Here is an 18,256-nt window from a genome sequence, read left to right as displayed (position 1 = left end):
TTCCATTTGCTCTCCCCATCCCCACCATCCCTCCCCTGGGGAGCCTTTGACTAGAAGATGAAAAGGTAAGATCACTGAGAAGGTGACATTTAATTGGAGGGTTTTGAGCTAAGGAGCAACATAATTTGTATTTTAACATTATCAGCCTGGCGATTGGGAATAGAGAGAAAAACAGGGAGACTAGAGCAACTCAAGTGAGAGATGATGGAGGTGAATTAGTTAATTCCTGCAAACTTGCTGACTTAAACCACACAAGTTTATTCTCTTACACTCTGGAAGCCAGAAGTCCAAAATAGGTTTCACCAGGACAAAACTAAGTTGTTGGCAGGGCCGTATTCCCCCCAGAGGCTCAGGGGGAGAATCTCTTTCCTGGCTTTTGCTAACTCCTAGAGCTGCATTTGTTGCATTGCTTGGCTCATAGCCCCTTCTTCCATTTTCAAGGCCAACAGTGTGGCATCTTCAAATCTTTCTCTGCTGTCCTTACATCATCGTCTCTCTTCTGTGTTCAATTGCCCTCTGCCTCCCACTTGTTATTGAATTAGATCCCTCCTCCTAGATTATTCTGGATAATCACACCTGCAGAGTTTCTTCTGCTACATAAGGTTTCCAGTGGTTCTCAACCTGTGGGTCGCGACCCCTTTGGCGGTCAAACGACCCTTTCACAGGGGTCGCCTAAGACCATCCTGCATATCAGATATTTACATTACGATTTATAACAGTAGCAACATCACAGTTATGAAGTAGCAATAAAAATAATTTTATGGTTGGGTCACAACATGAAGAACTGTATTTTAAAGGGCCAGAAGGTTGAGAACCACTGGTTTATGCGGTCATGGGGGTCCAGGGATTAGGACCTGGGTATCTTTGGGAGCCATTATCTACCCTATCAAAGGAAGCTTGGACCAGGATAGAAGGGATGAAAATGGTGAAAAATGAGCCGGTTCTTGGATTTGTTTTGGAATCAGAGTCAATTGGGTTGCCTCATAAATCATATGTGGGATGTGAGAGAAAAAGGAATCAAAGAACTTGCCAAGGCTTTGGCCTCAGCAATTGTAAGAAGAGTTTCCATTTATTGAAATGAAAGGCTACAGGGAAAACATTGGTGGGAGGGGCGGTAATGATTGATTGATGTCAGAGCATTTAGGGGCTCATGGACATATCAAATTTGCAATGCTTCACCCCAATGGGCATGTTGAAAAGGCCGCTGGATATATGAGCCTGAAGTTGAGGAGAGAAATCTATGCTGGAGGTATCAATTAGGGAGCCTTCAGTGTGTCTTTAAAGCTTCGAAATCGAATGAAATCATTAAGGGTGTGAATACAGATAAAAAAGAGGTCCAAGGACTGAGGCATGGGGGACTCCAATGGTTCAAGTTCGAGGTTAGGGAGATGAGAAAGAACCAGCAAGATGAGAGGCCAAAAAAAGAGTAGATGCGGAGGTAGGAGGACAACCAAGAGAGGGTGGTGTCCTGGAGGCCAGGACTTGGGGTGGGGCACACCTCGCCCAACTCTAGCACCTGGCACCTCCCCTCACCCCAAAGCACACACCCACACAAACACCCTCCAGCATGAAAATCAAGCCGGAGCCCTAGAAGATAAAGCCGGCAGCCTCTGGCCTGCACGCCTGCAGACATGCCTCTTTGATGTGGTAACGCCGTGTCTTATCTCTAGACCCCATCTCCCTTGCCCATCTGTGATTCCCAGGGGGCCAGTCTGTCACCTGATTCTGGCAAAGGAAAACGTCTCAAGCAGCACGGCCTCCATCTGCTTGCTACCCACTGAGCCACCTGGCACTGTTATTGATTGGGTGCTCAGATCATTAGTTCCTGAGTGGAAAGCAGCAGATGCACTAATGTCACCCCGAGGGCCATCCCCCCAGGAGTCCTGACTACTGTTCTGAGCCATTGTCTTCTTGCTTTAAACGGGGATGTTCTCTTTAAATAGCCCCATTATTTCAGGCATATGATACACCCATCCAGTTCTCAGAATCAAATGGAAGGCAGATGCTGCATTATGCGGCCTGCACCAGATATCCTGAAACATCTACATAGCCAAGCCCTTAAGGGGCTCCCTTGTATCCCTCCCATTCCTCCCTCCCCTCCATTTCCTTCCCTTTTCTCCTTTCTTCTCTTTCCATACCCTACCAATTCCCCTGGAGTTTGAACTCAGTATTTATTTAGACCACTGGTTCTCAAGCTTGGTTGAGTATTGCAGTCACTTGGGGATTTTTAAAAAACTGTTGATGCCTAGGTCCCGTTCCCAGAGATTGATTTAATTGGTTTTGGGTGTGAACTGGGCTTTGGGAAAATGTAAAACACCTGAGGCGATTCTAATGTGCAGCCACGTGTGAGAACCAGCGTCTTAGGTTACCTTCGGAGTAGTGAACCCCAGGGCAGCACTCAAAAAGCTACGGCAGGAGGGGCTGGGTCTGCCTCCAGCTCCCTGCCCTGCCTCTCCCTAACATGCCTGGTTTTTATAGGGCAGTTTAAACCGTGCCACTTTACCAGGTCTGAACACCACCGATCGGTGCAGCAAGTGGCAAAATGCTCTAGTTTTCCAAATGGCACGATCCCATGGGGCCCTGATATTTTACACCCACCTTTAACTTCCCTTCACGACGTCCCTCTTAGGGCACCTTCAGCCGACTTTTTATTTCAGCAACAACAGAGCTCCAGTTGCAACTCTAGCTCCAGTTGTCAGCAATGGCAGAAGTAGGCTAAAGTGGATGGAAAACCCAAGGACACAGGCGCATGTGCACACACATGCACGTGCTCCCAATCACGCGTGCGTGCACCCAATCACGTGCATGCACGCACACAAGCACCCACACGAACATAATCAGTGAATTGGACTTAGAAGTGGAATCCTGCTAGTACAGAAATCCCCCCACAGTGCTCCTTAATGTCTGTCACTAGTTTGGAGAACTGTAAGAAGAAACCTGGGTCCTTTGCTGCCAAATCCAGGTCTTGCTCAATGAGCTGCCTTGCCTAGAAGCAGCCGGCCTCCCCTCCTTACCCCCCTCACCTGGGATCCTTAATTGGCAAGATCTAAGCAATAATAATACGCCCAGGCTAGATCCAAGTATCTAAGTGCCATCACTTTCAGACTCTTTGAAAACAAAAATTGGCCTGAGTTTCCAGAAAGCTTAGTAATATGTCTCAAGAGCTTGAAATGTGTCCAGTTCAGATCCTTTCATCTAATTATTTTACTTCTTATCCTAAAGAAATAATCAGAGAAGTGGTAGAAGGCTTATGTATAAAGATCTTCAACAAAGTCTGATGTAAAACTGCAAAAACCAGGTCACTGCCCACTTTCTATTATACAAGATCAGTTTTATATATCCTGCCATATCATAGTGCAGCTTGACAATAAAGGACACAGATTGCTGAAGCTTAATCTTTTCAAATAATTTTGGTGATGTAAGAATATGCTCACAATATAATGTTAAATTAAAATGCAGATAAAGTGATTTGTTTTTCAGTGTAATCCAATTGTGGATATATACACTTATTTGTAGAGAGGAAAACAAATTTATTATGGTTATATTAGTGGTTTTCTGTGTGGTGTGGTTCTGATTTTTTTTATTCTTTCTTTTTTCTCTTCTTTTTTTTTTTTTTTGTTTTGTTTTAGTTTTCCAGGCTTCTATTATTGTCTATATTCAGGATAAATTTTAAATATTATTATTTTTTTAAGGGAAAGGTTTCATTTCTCATATGGCAGCAAGCTCCTATCAAAGGCTGACCTCCGAAGTGACCCCGTTATAATCTTCTTCCTATCACTTCCTCTGCACACACCGATGCATGACAAGCTCAGCGCTGCCCCTGAGACCCTCAGCAGCTTTGACTGGGGTGAGCAGGGAGCATTCTAGCCCCTCTCAGTAGCCCACCGGGGGGCTAGGGCTTTTCTTGCTGGACAACGGGATCTGTGTTGCCACAAGCTGTCCACCATAGGACTATGTGCCATTCATGCTATTCGTCAGCATTATGAACTCAACAGGAGCCTCAGGGATTGGAGAGATCGTGCCCAGGCATGCAGAGCCACGCTTATTCATTTAGTCTAGGGGTATTTATTACACATATTCTGTGTGCCAGGCGAAGTTCTCACTCATTCCACTAACACTGTTACGGCTTGTTACTTGAAGGAGCGGACTGATGGGGCTGAGAAAGCAAGTGTAGGACTAAAGCTTGGGGTTCCACATGGATGATACCTGCACCCTGCTAAGTAGTTGCTTGGTAGGGGCTTGGGTCATGATCTCACAAAAGGCTTTCTCTCTCCTTTTCTCTCTCTCTCCCTCCCTCCCTCCCTCCCCAGATGGAGGTGATCGTTGGGGACTTTGGGATCGTGGTGGTGCCCCGGGACGCAGCTGACACAGACCGAATCATGAATCACTCCTCACTACTCCGCAAATACAAAGTGAGTTCTCCATCTCCCTGCTGGTGTAGCTCTGTGATGTGGCCCTTTTCTGCGAGGTCGGGGGGGTGGGGGTGGGGGTGGGGGTGGCTGGCAACCTATTCTCTCTGCTCTGTCCCCAGAACAACATCATGGTGGTGAAGGATGACATCAACCATCCCATGTCTGTTGTCAGCTCAACCAAGAGCAGGTACGTTTGACTCCTCATATGAGGAGAGAATGGGGAGCAGCCAGACCAAGGCTAAAGCAAAACTGCAGAAACCAAGGTGCCTCCCTGGAGCCCTTTTGTACCTGTGGGTGCCTTTCCGCCATAGCCCCCCAGCTTGTGAGAGGGCACCTTCTTCTCCATCAGGCTCCTGTAGGAAAGAAAGGAAATGGTCAAGCAGAAGAACCCCAATGAGAATTATTTTCACAGACCATGGAGCAGAAAAACACAAAGGAAAGAGATAATAGCTAACATTGAAATGCCTACTGTGTGCTTGGGCTGTTCTAAGTGGGTTTCGTAATGAATTATTTAATTTTTGTAATAAATGAGCTAGTTATTGTCTACATTTTGTGGAAGAGAAAACTGAAGAACAGATGGGTTTAAATCGCTTGCCCAAGGTCCCTCAGCTAGGAGCTGACAGAACCAGGATGAAATGGAGTCACCAGGTTGGGGGAGAAATTGTGGGCACAAGAGGGTATTTCCTAAGAGGGATTCCACTTACTTAGCCTAAGCAAAGGCTGGTGAGGGGCATTGGGTACACCCTTTCCCTGAAAGAGAGTGGGCAGACCACTCCTCCTGCCGGGCTTCAGGGAGCGACGTCCATCTGATTCCCATCTGTTCTCACCCAGGCTGGCCCTGCAGCATGGGGACGGCCATGTCGTGGATTACCTGTCCCAGCCCGTCATCGACTACATTCTCAAGAGCCAGCTGTACATCAACGCCTCGGGCTAGCGGCCACACAGCCCTCCGCTGCGCTCTCCCCACGTCCTCTGCCAACACACTGGCCCCTCCAGTCTCTGTCGTCCCGTTTCTCTCTGGCCTCTGTTTCTCCATCTCCTCATCTTGACTGTTCTTCCCGTTCGCCAGCTCTAGCCCCCACAGTGTGGGGACCTTCAGAGAACCTCGGCATCCCTTACTCTGCAGTCATCTTTGGACAAACTTTCCTCTGGTCCCCGGGTTGGGGGTGGGTGAGGGCGTAGGGGTGGGAGTTGGGGGGAAGTGCCGTCCTTGGAGATGTGCTGGTGGCCATCTCCCAGCATGCTCTAGAGAGTGGCTCTGGTGCACATCCTCCCAGCATGCTCTGGGGAGGCAGCTCTGGCTCTCACCTTCCCAGCATGCCCTTTACCACAAAGGGCTATTTTTTTCTTTTCTGTTTTTTGTTTTTGTTTTGTTTTGTTGTTGTTTTGTTTTGATTTTGATTGTTGTTGTTCACGCCTCATAGAACTTGGATGAAATCAGTGTCCGTGGTTCTTCACGTCTGTGGTCTTAATGCATTCCTGTGGAATCGCTTCCCTGTGGTAGGAAACTGTGGCCAGACTCAGCACAGTGAGCACATGAGGGCCACACCCAGGGAAGAAGGCCAACCCACCTCCATTTCTCCAACACCCCCCGCCCCCACCTACCCTCACCACCCACCCTCACCCCCTACAGCAGCAGCAGCAGCAACAGTCTGGGGTCAGGAGTGAGATTTTCAGGTTCTGAAACCTGGGAGGCAAGTCTGGGGACAGTAGGGGTTCTTAGAAGAATTTGAGTCCATTTCCTTCGTTTCAGACCATTTTCCTGAGGCTCTGGGCCTAGGTTCACACAGAGCCAGTCCATCCCCATTTCCTGGTGACATCTATACAGTTACTCCTTCGGGCTGTGACGGATGGCAGAGAGTGGGTCTCCTGCCATCCCAGGCATTTCCAATCACCATCTCAGCCAATGGAGGCCATACCTAGCTACATCCTGCACCTGAGAAGAATCACATATGCAAGGCCACTGTATCCTAATGATACAGTCATTTCTGAAGAAAAACATGCTAGGAATTCACTCCCTGGGGATCTTTGCTAATTGCAATTATTACCTGTTTGGCTGGGACGTGTCTCTCATCATGTGAGTCCAGGATGATGTAGGAGAAAGCAATTGGTTGCCCTGGTGGCAATTGATGATCCTTCACCCACCGGAGCTGGGGTGACACAGCCCTGAGGGCAGTTCTTGAGAAGCAGAGCCTTGGCCTTGTTGTTTGGCCTGGGTCTTATCTCCTTCTGAGCCGGCAACCATTGTCGTCCCCTGCCTGGTAGAGGAGTGGGTTCACAGAACAGAGATTGTGAGGGACACCAAGAGCCACTATAGTTCCATCCATTTTCTCCCGAATTCCCCACCTTCCTCCACCGCCCCTGGAAACAGTATGGGCAGGCTCTGCTCTTGTTGTTCAGGCCCCGTGCATGTCCTCCTTGGAGACCGAGAGGAAATTATTCTCTCGTGCCCTGTGTCTCTCATCCAGTCCCTGGCTCTTGGGCTTCCGATTGCCTTTGAGGAACCGTCCCCGAGCAGCAGGACAATTTCATCAAAATCTAGTACCAGCGATGGCCCAGGAGGGGTTGGGGGAGATCTGGTCCCAGGAACAATGGTCTCCACCACACGCTTCACATCTGCAGCATCCTTCAGTAGTCTCCAGACAGGGAGCTGGATTCGGCAGAAGAGCACCCAGGAGGGCTATTCCTCTTGGATTATGGAAATAATCTCCAGAGGAGGGAAGGAACGATTCTATTATTGGGTCTTAGTGCTCATGGCTAAGGATCATGGATTCATAAGTGAAAAGGACTTTAGACATTAGTTGATCCAACATTCTCCTTTAAAAGATGAGGGAGCAGAGAGCCCTGAATTAAATGGCCGGTCCCAAGTCACACAGCAAGTAGAGAGCCCAGCAAAAGGATGTTGTTTCCCGGACCCTTAGGTTATCACATCACATGGCCTCTGCCCCTCCCGTTCCCATGCTACTAACCAGCTAATATGTGATTTCTACTCTTTTTAGCCTTTATCTGCATCTTTCTCTTAAATTATGTCTGATCCAGGTGCTGCCTATATATGGCTTTGTATATGGCAGTTCCGAGGGAAAATGTGATGGTGAGGAAGGCTGTAGCTAGATTTCCCCATAGAAATCAAGAAATCTCAACAGCTTGGAGGAAATCCTAGAAAGTAACTCTCTGAATCTAAGCAAGAATTGCTTTGTGGAAGGCTAAGAAAGACCCAGAATGCTCAAGATGACGCTAGTGTTGGAGGGAGGGAGACAGAAAAGCCTTTGTCTAGGCAAAGAAACAGGAAAACTGGGAACTGGGTTCCCGGGGTCGGGGTGGGGGTGGGGGGATGGCATCCTCAAGGATATGGAGTTTATGGATAGACTGTATTATGAGGATCTACAGGAGCAGACCCGAGAAAGACAAGATAACTTTAGTCTCTTTAATCTTTGTTACTCGGCTGGACTCTGGTTAACCAGTTAACTGGCACATGTCCAAAACGAAAACCATCCCCACATGCCACAATATTTTGAATTTAATCTTAAAAAATCCACAGCTAGCATCTATAGACGTTTATGGCGTACAAAGGGTTAAGCCCCATTTAGTCCACATCCCATGAGAGAGAACGGGGCTGCTCTGTGCACTCAGTGTGGGGGTGAGGAGACTCAGGAAGGGAGAGGAGATGAGCTGAGGAGAAAACTAGAAGTAGATTTCTAGGAAGAAAAGGGGGCAGGTCTTATCTTGGTACATCACAGGGATCTTGTTACAATAGCTTTACAACAAGGAAAAGTGAATCTCCTTTTGGGTAGAATTGCCCATTCCCCATTCTGCCCTGTTCTTCGTTTGCTAAGGGGGAGGTCAGAGCCTCTCTCTCAGTCCAGGGCAGGACAGTGTGGCTGTGACCCAGCTAATGTCAACACCAGAACGATGATTCAGTTTGAACTAGTGCCCCAGGTGCCGATAGGCTAACCCAGTGGTTGGCAAACTCCGGTCTTTGGCCCCTTGAGTGTGGCTCTTCCACAAAATACCGACTTCTGCGCATGGGCCACGAAGTTTCAATCGCACTGTACTTGCGCGCCCGCATGTGGTATTTTGTGGAAGAGCCACACTCAAGGGGCCAAAGAGCCGCATGTGGCTCGTGAGCCGCAGTTTGCCGACCACTGGGCTAACCAATCGGCTAACCTCCTGGCTCTGACTTCCCCTCTGGGGTCCTGCTGTTCCCTACAAAGTCCAGCCCAAGGCTGGCGTGGCTCGGAGACTGTGAGAAAGGCCTGGGCTGGGGTGATCATATCAAGAGGGGCCTGGAGCCGCATTTTCTGTCCGCCAATAAAAAATGTTCCTCCCATTTTTCTGAAAGTGGCTGGTATGAGTAAGAACAGGCAGGAGGGAAACCCTTTGTGTCAAGGACTGTCTCTTCAAGGAATGGCCCTCTGGCTGGGGGGTGGGTGGGGGGGCTCTGTGCTGCTGGCTGGTACCTCATTTGCCACCCCCTCCCCCAGGCAGCCTCTTGCTTTCATTTTCCCTGAATGTAATAGGAACAGGGGAGGGAAGTCTCTTACTGAAGTGCCTGAAACCCAGAGCTGGAGCTTCTAGAGACACCGTTCTTCCGGTCTCAGCTTGGCCTACCTTTCCCCGACGTTCTCTGGTCTCATGCTCCAGCTTCTCACAAAGAATAAAAGAATTTGCTGTTCTAATGAAGGAGAAAGCGAGACCCAATAATCAATCTACAGCAAAAGGCAGAGAATTACAGGGAAAAACAACTTGTATCTTAACAGCCCAAATCTATTCTCCCAAACTACACACACACACACACACACACACACCCCACACACACATATTAGGGGACTAAGAGAAGCATGTTATATTTTATTTGTCAAAAATCAATCAGTGGAGTATGAAAAGCTCAGGATCTCTCCCACGGCTACTGCGGGAAGGCCACCAGAGGAGATGGAAAGGGTATAGCTCATCCAAGTAGGACACCTTAGGAATAGCATTGTGGTAATGAGGATGAAGATGCTCGGTTGAATTCATCCAGTCTGCACCTTCCTATGGCTGCTCAGTAAACTCAACGCGTGGTTTCTCAGTTGTGTGTGTTGGAGTGTCCTATTAATCTGTGCCAGTGAGTTAGGACTGAGTTACACACGTTCTCTCCTCAGTCCCAGGGCCCAGAACGCAGCTGGATCCAGGAGGTCTCAAGGATTGGCATGGGGAGGGGGAAGCTTTTTTTTTTTTTTTTTTTTGAGTCACTTTTTGGTCACTGATTTGGCCATTTTAAGAGCAAGATTTGCTTTATGGAAACCAATTCATTCACAAAACCTACATTCGAGTTGCAACACCATTTCACAGTGAAATATTTTGAGTGAAATTTTGTTGCTTAGAATAGTCACAGACAAAAGTTTTATCAGCAATATGTTTCAATTATGTTAATAAAGAAGACAATGCTACTGGAGTCTCTTGTCTTGGTCTACAATCTTCTCTGTGGGTTGCAGTATATATCACTTTTTCTTCATAGTCCTACTTGACAGGTGACAACAGCTGTAAAAATGTTCTTAGAGCTGGAAATTTTCTGCCTGGTTTAGCTGATGCCACATGTGTAATATGAAAGTATTTACAAATACACCCAAGGGTCAGAAGCAGGGAAGAATTAGCAATTTTGTGAATTGTGCCTAAGTTTTCTCAGCTAAAAAAAATAAAATAAATTTTAGATTCTATCTAAATCTGCATAGTCTGGTATTGGTTAGCTTTGACTCCTTAATGAAGTTAGTTCTTTATGAAATAAAAATTTCTAAAAATTGCAAACTTGAATAACTTTTTGGCATAGAAGATCTTAAGAGAGAAGTTGCTAAACTCACACATTGTCTTGGCAATGTAAAAAAGCAATAAATGAATAAGTTGTTAATTGCCCAATCCTGCTGTAACTCTTAGTTCAATGTCATTTTTAGTTGTGACATACACATGCTACTGGTTTAGGTCTAAATGGTGATTGTTATGAGCTGATCCCAGCTGTGATTCAGAAGGTGAAATAATAATTTCCTGTTAGGTCAGCTCAGTTAAGGCTTAGCTACGTGTTTGTCAGATTAATTGTGGTTATTTTTTTTAAAAAATCATTTTAGTTCTTAGCATATTTTTTTTGTTTAAAATTGAGATTAATGAGCTTCGTGTGTATCCGTGTGAGTTTGGTGGCGTAGGATAATGATGCTCAAAACGCCTTGTAAATTGATGACTTGTATTTATGTTTGCTATTTTGGCACAAAGCTAAATATACTTTTATTCTCTGTCCTAAAAGTATATAATGATGAGGGCTTGTTTAAATGAAGGTATAAACACTGATTTGATCTGCTAACGTTCACGAACTTGTCAAATAGATATTTTAAATATGAATGAACATATATGAACACATTAACATTTCTTCCCATATGACCCATAAATAAGCTTCAGATCTTGGAATTTCCTAGGAAGTTTCGTGTAGTCCATAGTGGAACAAAAGCAGAGAACAAACAACAACAGTCTCTGCTTTCCAGGTGGGAAAACGGAACCACAGCAAGAATCCCTAACATTGCCATGACGATGCAAAACATTGAAAGATGACATGATAAACATATTTCTGGTCCTTGAGACTTGTTCCAAACACTGGACATGACAGAGTATCCTCCTCCCCTTCCCCCCAGCCTCCAAGAGTACTGGAAGGAAACCACATCCTGGGATAAGACCAGAAATACATCTGCTAAGAAGTTCTAGTCCATGGGCAGTTTCATTTCTACTCCCACCTCCATACAGAAATCCCTGTGAGTCAAAGTAGATGATGATGTGTGTACTAGTAATTGCCTATCGTCGGCACAATTCATCAGAAAACACTCAGAGGCGAAGTATAAGAAAGTTTTCACTACAAATTACATGTACTGATGAGAAATCAGAAGAAAAAAGCTCCCTCAATATGGCAGGGTCAGGTCAAGTCTGGCAACAGAGGCTAAGTCCCAGGTAGGCTATCTCTGAGTCACATGGCCTTTCTCTCTCCTTAGGGATTCCTTGTCAGGAAGACATTCTTATGATACGACAATCACTGAGGAGTCCTTTTATGATTGCATGCTCCTTGGTTAGTAAGTAATTGGGTCCCTCACGAAGTTCCCTAGTGTATGTACTGCCTAGCCCTTTACTCAGCAGAGACAGCCAATCACTAACGATGCATTCTCCCCTTTTTAGATTGTCCTATGTTCCCCAATTCCCTGGTAAGTTAGATGTGAATGTGAGAGAAAGTGACTTACAGCCCCTCCTAGGCTTGGCCCACAAAAACCTTCCATGTGTCTCCCTCTTCCATATCTTTTTCTCCTTCCACGCACTGGAGTGGAGATGATTTCCAGGGTAACCCTAAAAGTCACATGTTATAAATGGCAGGGCCTCTGGAATGACTACATGGAGGGCCAGCCTACCAACTTTCTCCCCATTCAGCATGTTATGGGAACAAGAAAAACATCTATTGTGTTTGAGTTATGTACATTTTTAGGTCTATGTGATATAGTAGTTAATCTAATAGAATACACCTTATTTTCTGGGCACTAGTTAATTAAAGCAAGAGGTTTGTAGAATATGTGGTTGAGTGTGTCAAGACAGGGTTATCAATTCACTTCCACAGAAGGTAAAGCAAAGTGACCAGAGCTGTCTGTACCTGGCAGGGGCAGGGAGGGGCAGGGTGGACAGGAGCAGAGTCCTTTTCTCAGCCACTTGGGTAGATGGCCAATTCAAGATCTTAATTTATTATATCTGAGTGTATTGGAAAGCAATGTGCCACAAACTACTGATTTTACCTTTATTTTATAGCCAATAAAAAGACAGAAATATTCATTATAACCCCCACCTTGCTCAGGGTGTTCCAAAAATAAATCCTTCTTCATGCTTAGGAGATAGTACCAGTGAAATCTCACAAAATACTCTCGTGGTTGGAAAGGGCCAGACAGATGCTCAGAAAAAGGACTTAAGGATGCTGACTCTAGGACTCCTTGCTCTTTCTGTGGCACTTTAGTTTCCATGGTTTTGGAACCTCCACCCCAGGCTTAGAGTTTAACAAATTAGAAATTGACCACAGGCATCTAAGAATTATTCTTTATTAAAAACATGTTCGCGAAAAGCCAAGGAAATACAGAGGTGAGGCAGTGCCCACGTCTTCTGAGCTGAGGTGGAAGGGCCTCTGGCTTTTCCAGCAATTCCCACTGGTGTCATGACTCAATGGTCTGTTGCAATAGGTTGTGGAAAGGGGCAGAGGGACAGCTGGAATACAAAGACGTGTGCACAACCCAGAGCCGTCTCAGCTTTGCCAAAACCCAAGTGCCCCCAAGGGAGTGTTTTGCAACATATGTCCTGTTGAGAAAAGAGGTTGCAAACCAGGGGGTGATTGCAATAAACACCACTTGGACAAACAGATTTGTAAGTTTAAATTTATTTTTTTGAATGTCTAACTTCCTCACTAGACAATCAACTCTATGAGGGCAGAGACTGTCACCACTGTACCCCAGCCCGTGGCATACAGGAGGTACTCAATAAATATATGTCGTAAGGATGGATGGATGGATGGATGGATGGATGGATGGAAGGAAGGAAGGAAGGGTGACTTTTATATACCTCCAGTGTGAGTAGGAACATTCTCAGAGAGAGAGAGAGAGAGAGAGAGAACACATGGGTGCAAATAATTTTCAATGTTTGAAGTGGGACTGAATTAGGACTAATACATCTTCTAGATAATATTGTACCTCTTTCAATGCCCAAGTTACATTTTTCTATTACTTTGAAACCCAAAAGTGAATTCCCAGTGTTTGCTTTGCTAGTAGGAAATGCTGATAGGGTGATGCCGTGGCATCATCAGGAGAACAGATGCCACTCTCAGGTCCAGAGGAACTTGAAGGTAGCAGGGCACGGCAGGCATCATTGCCCCAAGTGGGCCAGGCTTGCAGCTCCTCACTCCATCTTCTTCCAGCTTGAAAGTGGAGTACATGCTTGTGTACTGGGTGGTAAGTGGGAAGAACTTTGATCAACAAGAACACTGGACACTAGGAGTCAATAGTATTTTACTGGCCAAAGTATGACTGGACTTCACTCTCTGTTCTGACATTAGGAAGAATTTTATGCGTGAGCCAAGTTACAATATTTTCCTTTGGTCACATTACTCAAAGAATGAATGAGCTCTCACCCAGCAGCGCTTGTCCGTACTCCAGGACTCAGTTTACGCCTATTCTGAGGCAATCATCTGCCCGGACATTTTGTCCTTCCATCCAGTCTACCCTTGGGATCCAGGTCCTTGATCAGTCTCCTACTCAATGCTATTTGCCTCATTATCCAGCATCAGAAAGCAAACAGCATCACGTTGGTGCAATAAGACATTTGTCTGGCCGAGGTCTCAGGGATGGAATCAGGTTTCGTTGACCTGAGCATGCCTTTCCACATGTTCAGACGTCCACATCCCACCCCATCCACTTGAGATAGCTCCTGAGCCCTGAGGTCTGTGTCCCGAGAACCTCAGTTGAGAAATCACTATGGCAGCTTCACTGTTGCTCAAGAGCCTGGGTGTTATAGCAGCCTGGGGGCAGGTTGTCCCGAATGTTCTCCAAGTTTTTGACATCAGCCAGAATCCCATCTATGCTCATCTCCAGCGAACGGAGTTGGCCTTGCTGGCGACGTGCCCTTTCTTCCAGCTCCCGCATCAAGGGCTGCAACTGGTTTTTGATCTGAGTATTGGCTTTGGAAAGCTTCTGCTCCAATAAATCCAGCCCCTCTTCATCCACACTGCCAGGCTGGTCTATTGGAGGGAATGAAAAAGGAGTTTAACAGAAAAAAGCTATGGGTTAGATCCCCTTAAACCTACATGGCCCTTCTGTACCTTTAACTAATTCTTCTTTCACTTGTCCAGAGCTAATAATGTGCCATGCATTTATTTTTAAAAGGCTTATTTTAAATTACAAATAATCCAGAAAAAGTGCTGAGAGCACTAGCATAGTTACTGTGTTGTAAACAGTCTAATTCCGAGCTCTCCAGTTAAGCAATATGAAGCTTGGAATTCTCCTTCGATGTTAGGGTCAACAGTTCGTGCTCTGAAAAGATAGGGGCTGAAGGTCACATGGGACTGATCTCCTCCTAGGATCAGAATCAACCCCTAATTATGCTTTCTGAGCCACCCGTAGGCATTATCTTGCTGTTTCCCACTGAAGGACCTGTAGAAACTGGCTGGGCTTCAGGCTTCATAGAGGCCAAGGTATGCTTTGCTATGCAGAGGATGGATTCCAGCTGTTAGGAAATGCTGCATGATTTCCTTCTGGCCTCAAACAGTGGGAATCTAGCTAGATACTGGTTTACTTCCAATATGAAACATAGTCCCATTTGTTCAGGTATGTTTACCCTGAAGCAATCTAAAAGTGACATCAGCATGAAGGGCACCAGGCCAAACTCATTTGGCTTGAATAGGTTTGCGCGACCCTTGGTCATTTCAAAGTCAAGGTTAGGTGGCCTCACATATCTAAGCTGAGTGACAGTATTCGGTTGCATGAGTTTATTATACCTAGAGCAATTAAAATGCGATTGTTCCAGGACTGAACAGAGCAAATAGAGTAGAAACAACACCATCACAAAAGTGGACCAATCCTTCACCGGGGGCAGGAGAGAATTCACGAATTAAGGGTCAGTCCCTATGACACGCAGAGAATGTTAACTAAGCTTGGGGACAAAAGAACTATGTCCATGGGGAGGCAGCATGAGTTACTCCAAAACAGCAGGAGTGCTGGAGGCCAAGAGACCTTTTTCAGAACACTAAACAAAGCTGCTAAAATCTCAACTGGATCGCATTTTTTACCCTTACAGGGTATTTTACTCTTTGGGGCCCTAATGGGGTCATGAAGAAGACCCATAAGGATAACAACACAGATAATATTGGTCTCTCAGGGAGATGATGATACTCAGGGTGATTGATCCATTTTTAAAAAATATATACATTTTATTGATTTTTTACAGAGAGGAAGGGAGAGGGATAGAGAGTTACAAACATCGATGAGAAAGAAACATCAATCAGCTGCCTCCTGCGCACCCCCTCCTGGGGATGTGCCCACAACCAAGGTACATGCCCTTGACCGGGATCGAACCTGGGCCCCTTCAGTCCGCAGGCCGACGCTCTATCCACTGAGCCAAACCAGTTAGGGCTGATTGACCCATTTTTGTTACAGTGTAGTTTCTACTCTATTTAAAGTTGTCCCATGGAACGAACAAAGTAGAACTAGGCCTTTTCCAGAATGTGGCTGGAGTCTAATCAAATACCTCGTTGCTTGTCTGCTGTAGTCCAGGCTTGACCAAGCAGGCCACATGAGGGCCTGAAAACAGATCTACCTAAATCTAGAATTTTAATTCAAATCAGATGTCTTTTGGACGGTTCTGTGGAGAAACCTGATTTGTTGCCACACTGTGCCATCTAAACTATTTCATCCTAAAATGTTGCAGTATCTCCTGGGCCTACCACCTTTACATTTCTCCTGGTTATCCACCAGGCAGCTCGAGTTGCCACCGCTGCGCACATCCAGGTATAACTGTGGTTTGAGGAGGGACACATAGCAGAGTCAGCAAGTGATTCTTGACTTCCCAAATGGGGAGAAGCTCCCCCCTCGCCACTTCCACTGCTTCAGAGAAGGCTCCATCATCTCTCTCCCTAGTTCCTTCACCAATCTCCGGAGCAGCCTTACCCTGTCTTCTGTCTAACCCGCCTTAGCTCTCCTCTACACAGCCGCCCAGGGGTCTGTCTGAAACATGCAGTGATGACAGTATTCCTCTGCTTAGAGCTGTCCACTAGCTTCTCAGAATCAAGGCCAGAGTCCTTAGCAGGACTTCCAAGCCATTCTAATCCTTCCTCCACTATTTACTTTGTGATCCATGAGACATTATTAATCAACCCGAGCTTCAATTTACCTTCCCTATAAACATTCAGCTCTTTGACCTAGAGACTTTCACCTCTAAGAGCAAATGTGCTCAGTAACCCATCTTAGAGATGCTAACTAGCATAGAGTCCAGAAAATGTACAGTATCTGGGCCTGGACAAGGCTAACTTCCTGGTGCCCTTAAGGAAAGTTGAGACTCCCATTCATCGGGACTCATGGTTAGTCTTCTAGAAAAAGGCATGGAGTATGGGACTGGAAGCTGGTGGGTACTCCTACCTATTAGGTGTAGGATGCTGTCCAAGTTGTCAAGTGTATCTTGGATCGTAACTCCAGCATTCTTGGCTCTGTTATTAGCTCCTTGGGCTTCTGTAATCACCTAAGGAAAAACACACACAAACTCGTCTTGAAGGGTGTTTTCCATATTGGCAAGTTTGAAAGGATCTCCCTTGGAAAGCTGTGGGAACTCACCATCTGTACGGCGTCCATGTCCATGTCAAACTCCCGCTCCTTTCTGGCCAGCTCTCCTTCTACTTCTCTCATCTCACTCCTCAGAGTGGCCAGTCCCTTCTCCATGGCCAAGGCTCCATCTGCTGTCACATTGGCTTCCAAGTTCAGACTCTCTATCTCCTGGGAGAAGAAAAGGAGCCAGGGACGGAAGGAAAGAGAGGGGTGAGGCACAAAAACATTCCAAAGACAACTGCAGAAAAAATACAGATGCAGCGAGGCCCTGACAGACTGAAATGAACAAGGAGAGAGTCAGACGTGGGGACACACCCTTTCCAAAGCTCTGCCTCAAACTAGTTAATATGGGGGTCTGTGCGTGGGGACTAAGAGGGTCAGCACTGAGACACTGCTTCCCTCTCAGGGCACTGCTCACCAAATGGTGGATGCAATAGGAACGAGTTGGGATAACAGAGAGGGTGGGAAACTCACCTCATTCTCTGTCATGTTCCTTTGCTGCCTTAGTCTTTTGCATGACTTTATTCCCCAAGAGAGTTGAGTATGAGGTACAGAGAATGAATAGGCTACAGCTTTGAGTTTTGTTTTCATTAGGACAAACCTTATCAACATCTTTGTCAATAGCTATTATTAAGCACCAAATTGCAGATGTCTCTGTGCTAGAAGCCATATAAGGAAGGCACATGAACTTGGTCTCTACCCTCAAGGGACCTAAAATTAGAGATTATTTTTGCAAGCCATCAAGTGGTCCAAGAGTAAGGCCAGTCTTAGTATCAAGAGTTCCCTCCAGGCTAGAGTCTAGAGTTGCATCGGCTTTGTAGAGTCATGCTTAAGTAACAGCTATGGAGCTCTCTTCCTGCTGAGAAGCACTCCTAGTGGAGCATTTAATGTATGGGTTGTAAGCGTCACTAATCTCTCCCCATTACTAAAAGCTCCTGGAAGAGAAGGACTGGGTCTTTCTCATCTCCATATCCCCAGCCAAGCACAGCCTGGCCCACAGTGGAAGAAAAGAGAAAAATAAGTAAGTGGAGCTTACAGAGAACACAGAGACAAGGAACCTAGAACTCTAGAATGCCATAATCTTGAGTCAAAACACTGATGATCGTTGTTATGAGTTGAATTGTGTGTCGTCGTCCTCCCCCTAAAAAGTCCTAGCCCCAGCACCTCACAATATGAACTTATTTGAAATAGGGTTGTTGCAGATATAATTGGTTAAGATGAGGGCATACTGGAGTGAGCCCCCTAATCCAATAAGACTGGTGTCCCTATAATATAAGAAGAATCAAAGACATCTAGGAAGAAGTATCCCATGTGATGATAGAGGTAGAGATTGGAGCGATGCTGGTACAAGCCAAGGAACACTAATATTGACGGCTGCCACCAGAAGCTAGGAATGTTTCTACCCAGAGTCTCAGAGGAAACATGGCTCTGCTGACACTTTTATTTCAGATTTCTAGCCTCCAGAACTGTGGGAGAATACATTTCTGTTGTTTTAGGCCATCC

The 18,256-nt window shown here is 46.0% G+C and overlaps 2 protein-coding genes across 2 annotated transcripts in view; one reads left to right on the top strand and one right to left on the bottom strand.

Moving 5' to 3' along the window:
- NMNAT2 (nicotinamide nucleotide adenylyltransferase 2) overlaps window positions 1-5,590 on the top strand; it is a 98,219-nt gene extending 92,629 nt beyond the window's left edge. Inside the window, exons 9-11 of the mRNA XM_070397049.1 lie at window positions 4,311-4,412; window positions 4,532-4,599; window positions 5,244-5,590. Of these exons, the coding sequence (XP_070253150.1) occupies window positions 4,311-4,412; window positions 4,532-4,599; window positions 5,244-5,346 (273 nt within the window). The 3' untranslated portion in view covers window positions 5,347-5,590. The remainder of the gene's footprint in view (window positions 1-4,310; window positions 4,413-4,531; window positions 4,600-5,243) is intronic.
- A 7,217-nt stretch (window positions 5,591-12,807) lies between these two features.
- Window positions 12,808-18,256, bottom strand: part of LAMC2 (laminin subunit gamma 2) — a 71,782-nt gene continuing 66,333 nt past the window's right edge. The window contains exons 24-26 of the mRNA XM_070397047.1: window positions 16,763-16,921; window positions 16,571-16,670; window positions 12,808-14,178 (exon numbers count right to left, since the gene is read on the bottom strand). Coding sequence (XP_070253148.1) covers window positions 13,925-14,178; window positions 16,571-16,670; window positions 16,763-16,921 — 513 coding nt within the window. The 3' untranslated portion in view covers window positions 12,808-13,924. The remainder of the gene's footprint in view (window positions 14,179-16,570; window positions 16,671-16,762; window positions 16,922-18,256) is intronic.

Source organism: Myotis yumanensis, unplaced genomic scaffold, assembly GCF_028538775.1.
Source record: "Myotis yumanensis isolate MYYU_CA2020_CCGP unplaced genomic scaffold, mMyoYum1.0.hap1 SCAF_17, whole genome shotgun sequence".
NCBI classification, from domain to species: domain Eukaryota; kingdom Metazoa; phylum Chordata; class Mammalia; order Chiroptera; family Vespertilionidae; genus Myotis; species Myotis yumanensis.
Note: the sequence above shows the minus strand (reverse complement) of the source record. Positions and strands in the feature narration are given on the sequence as shown.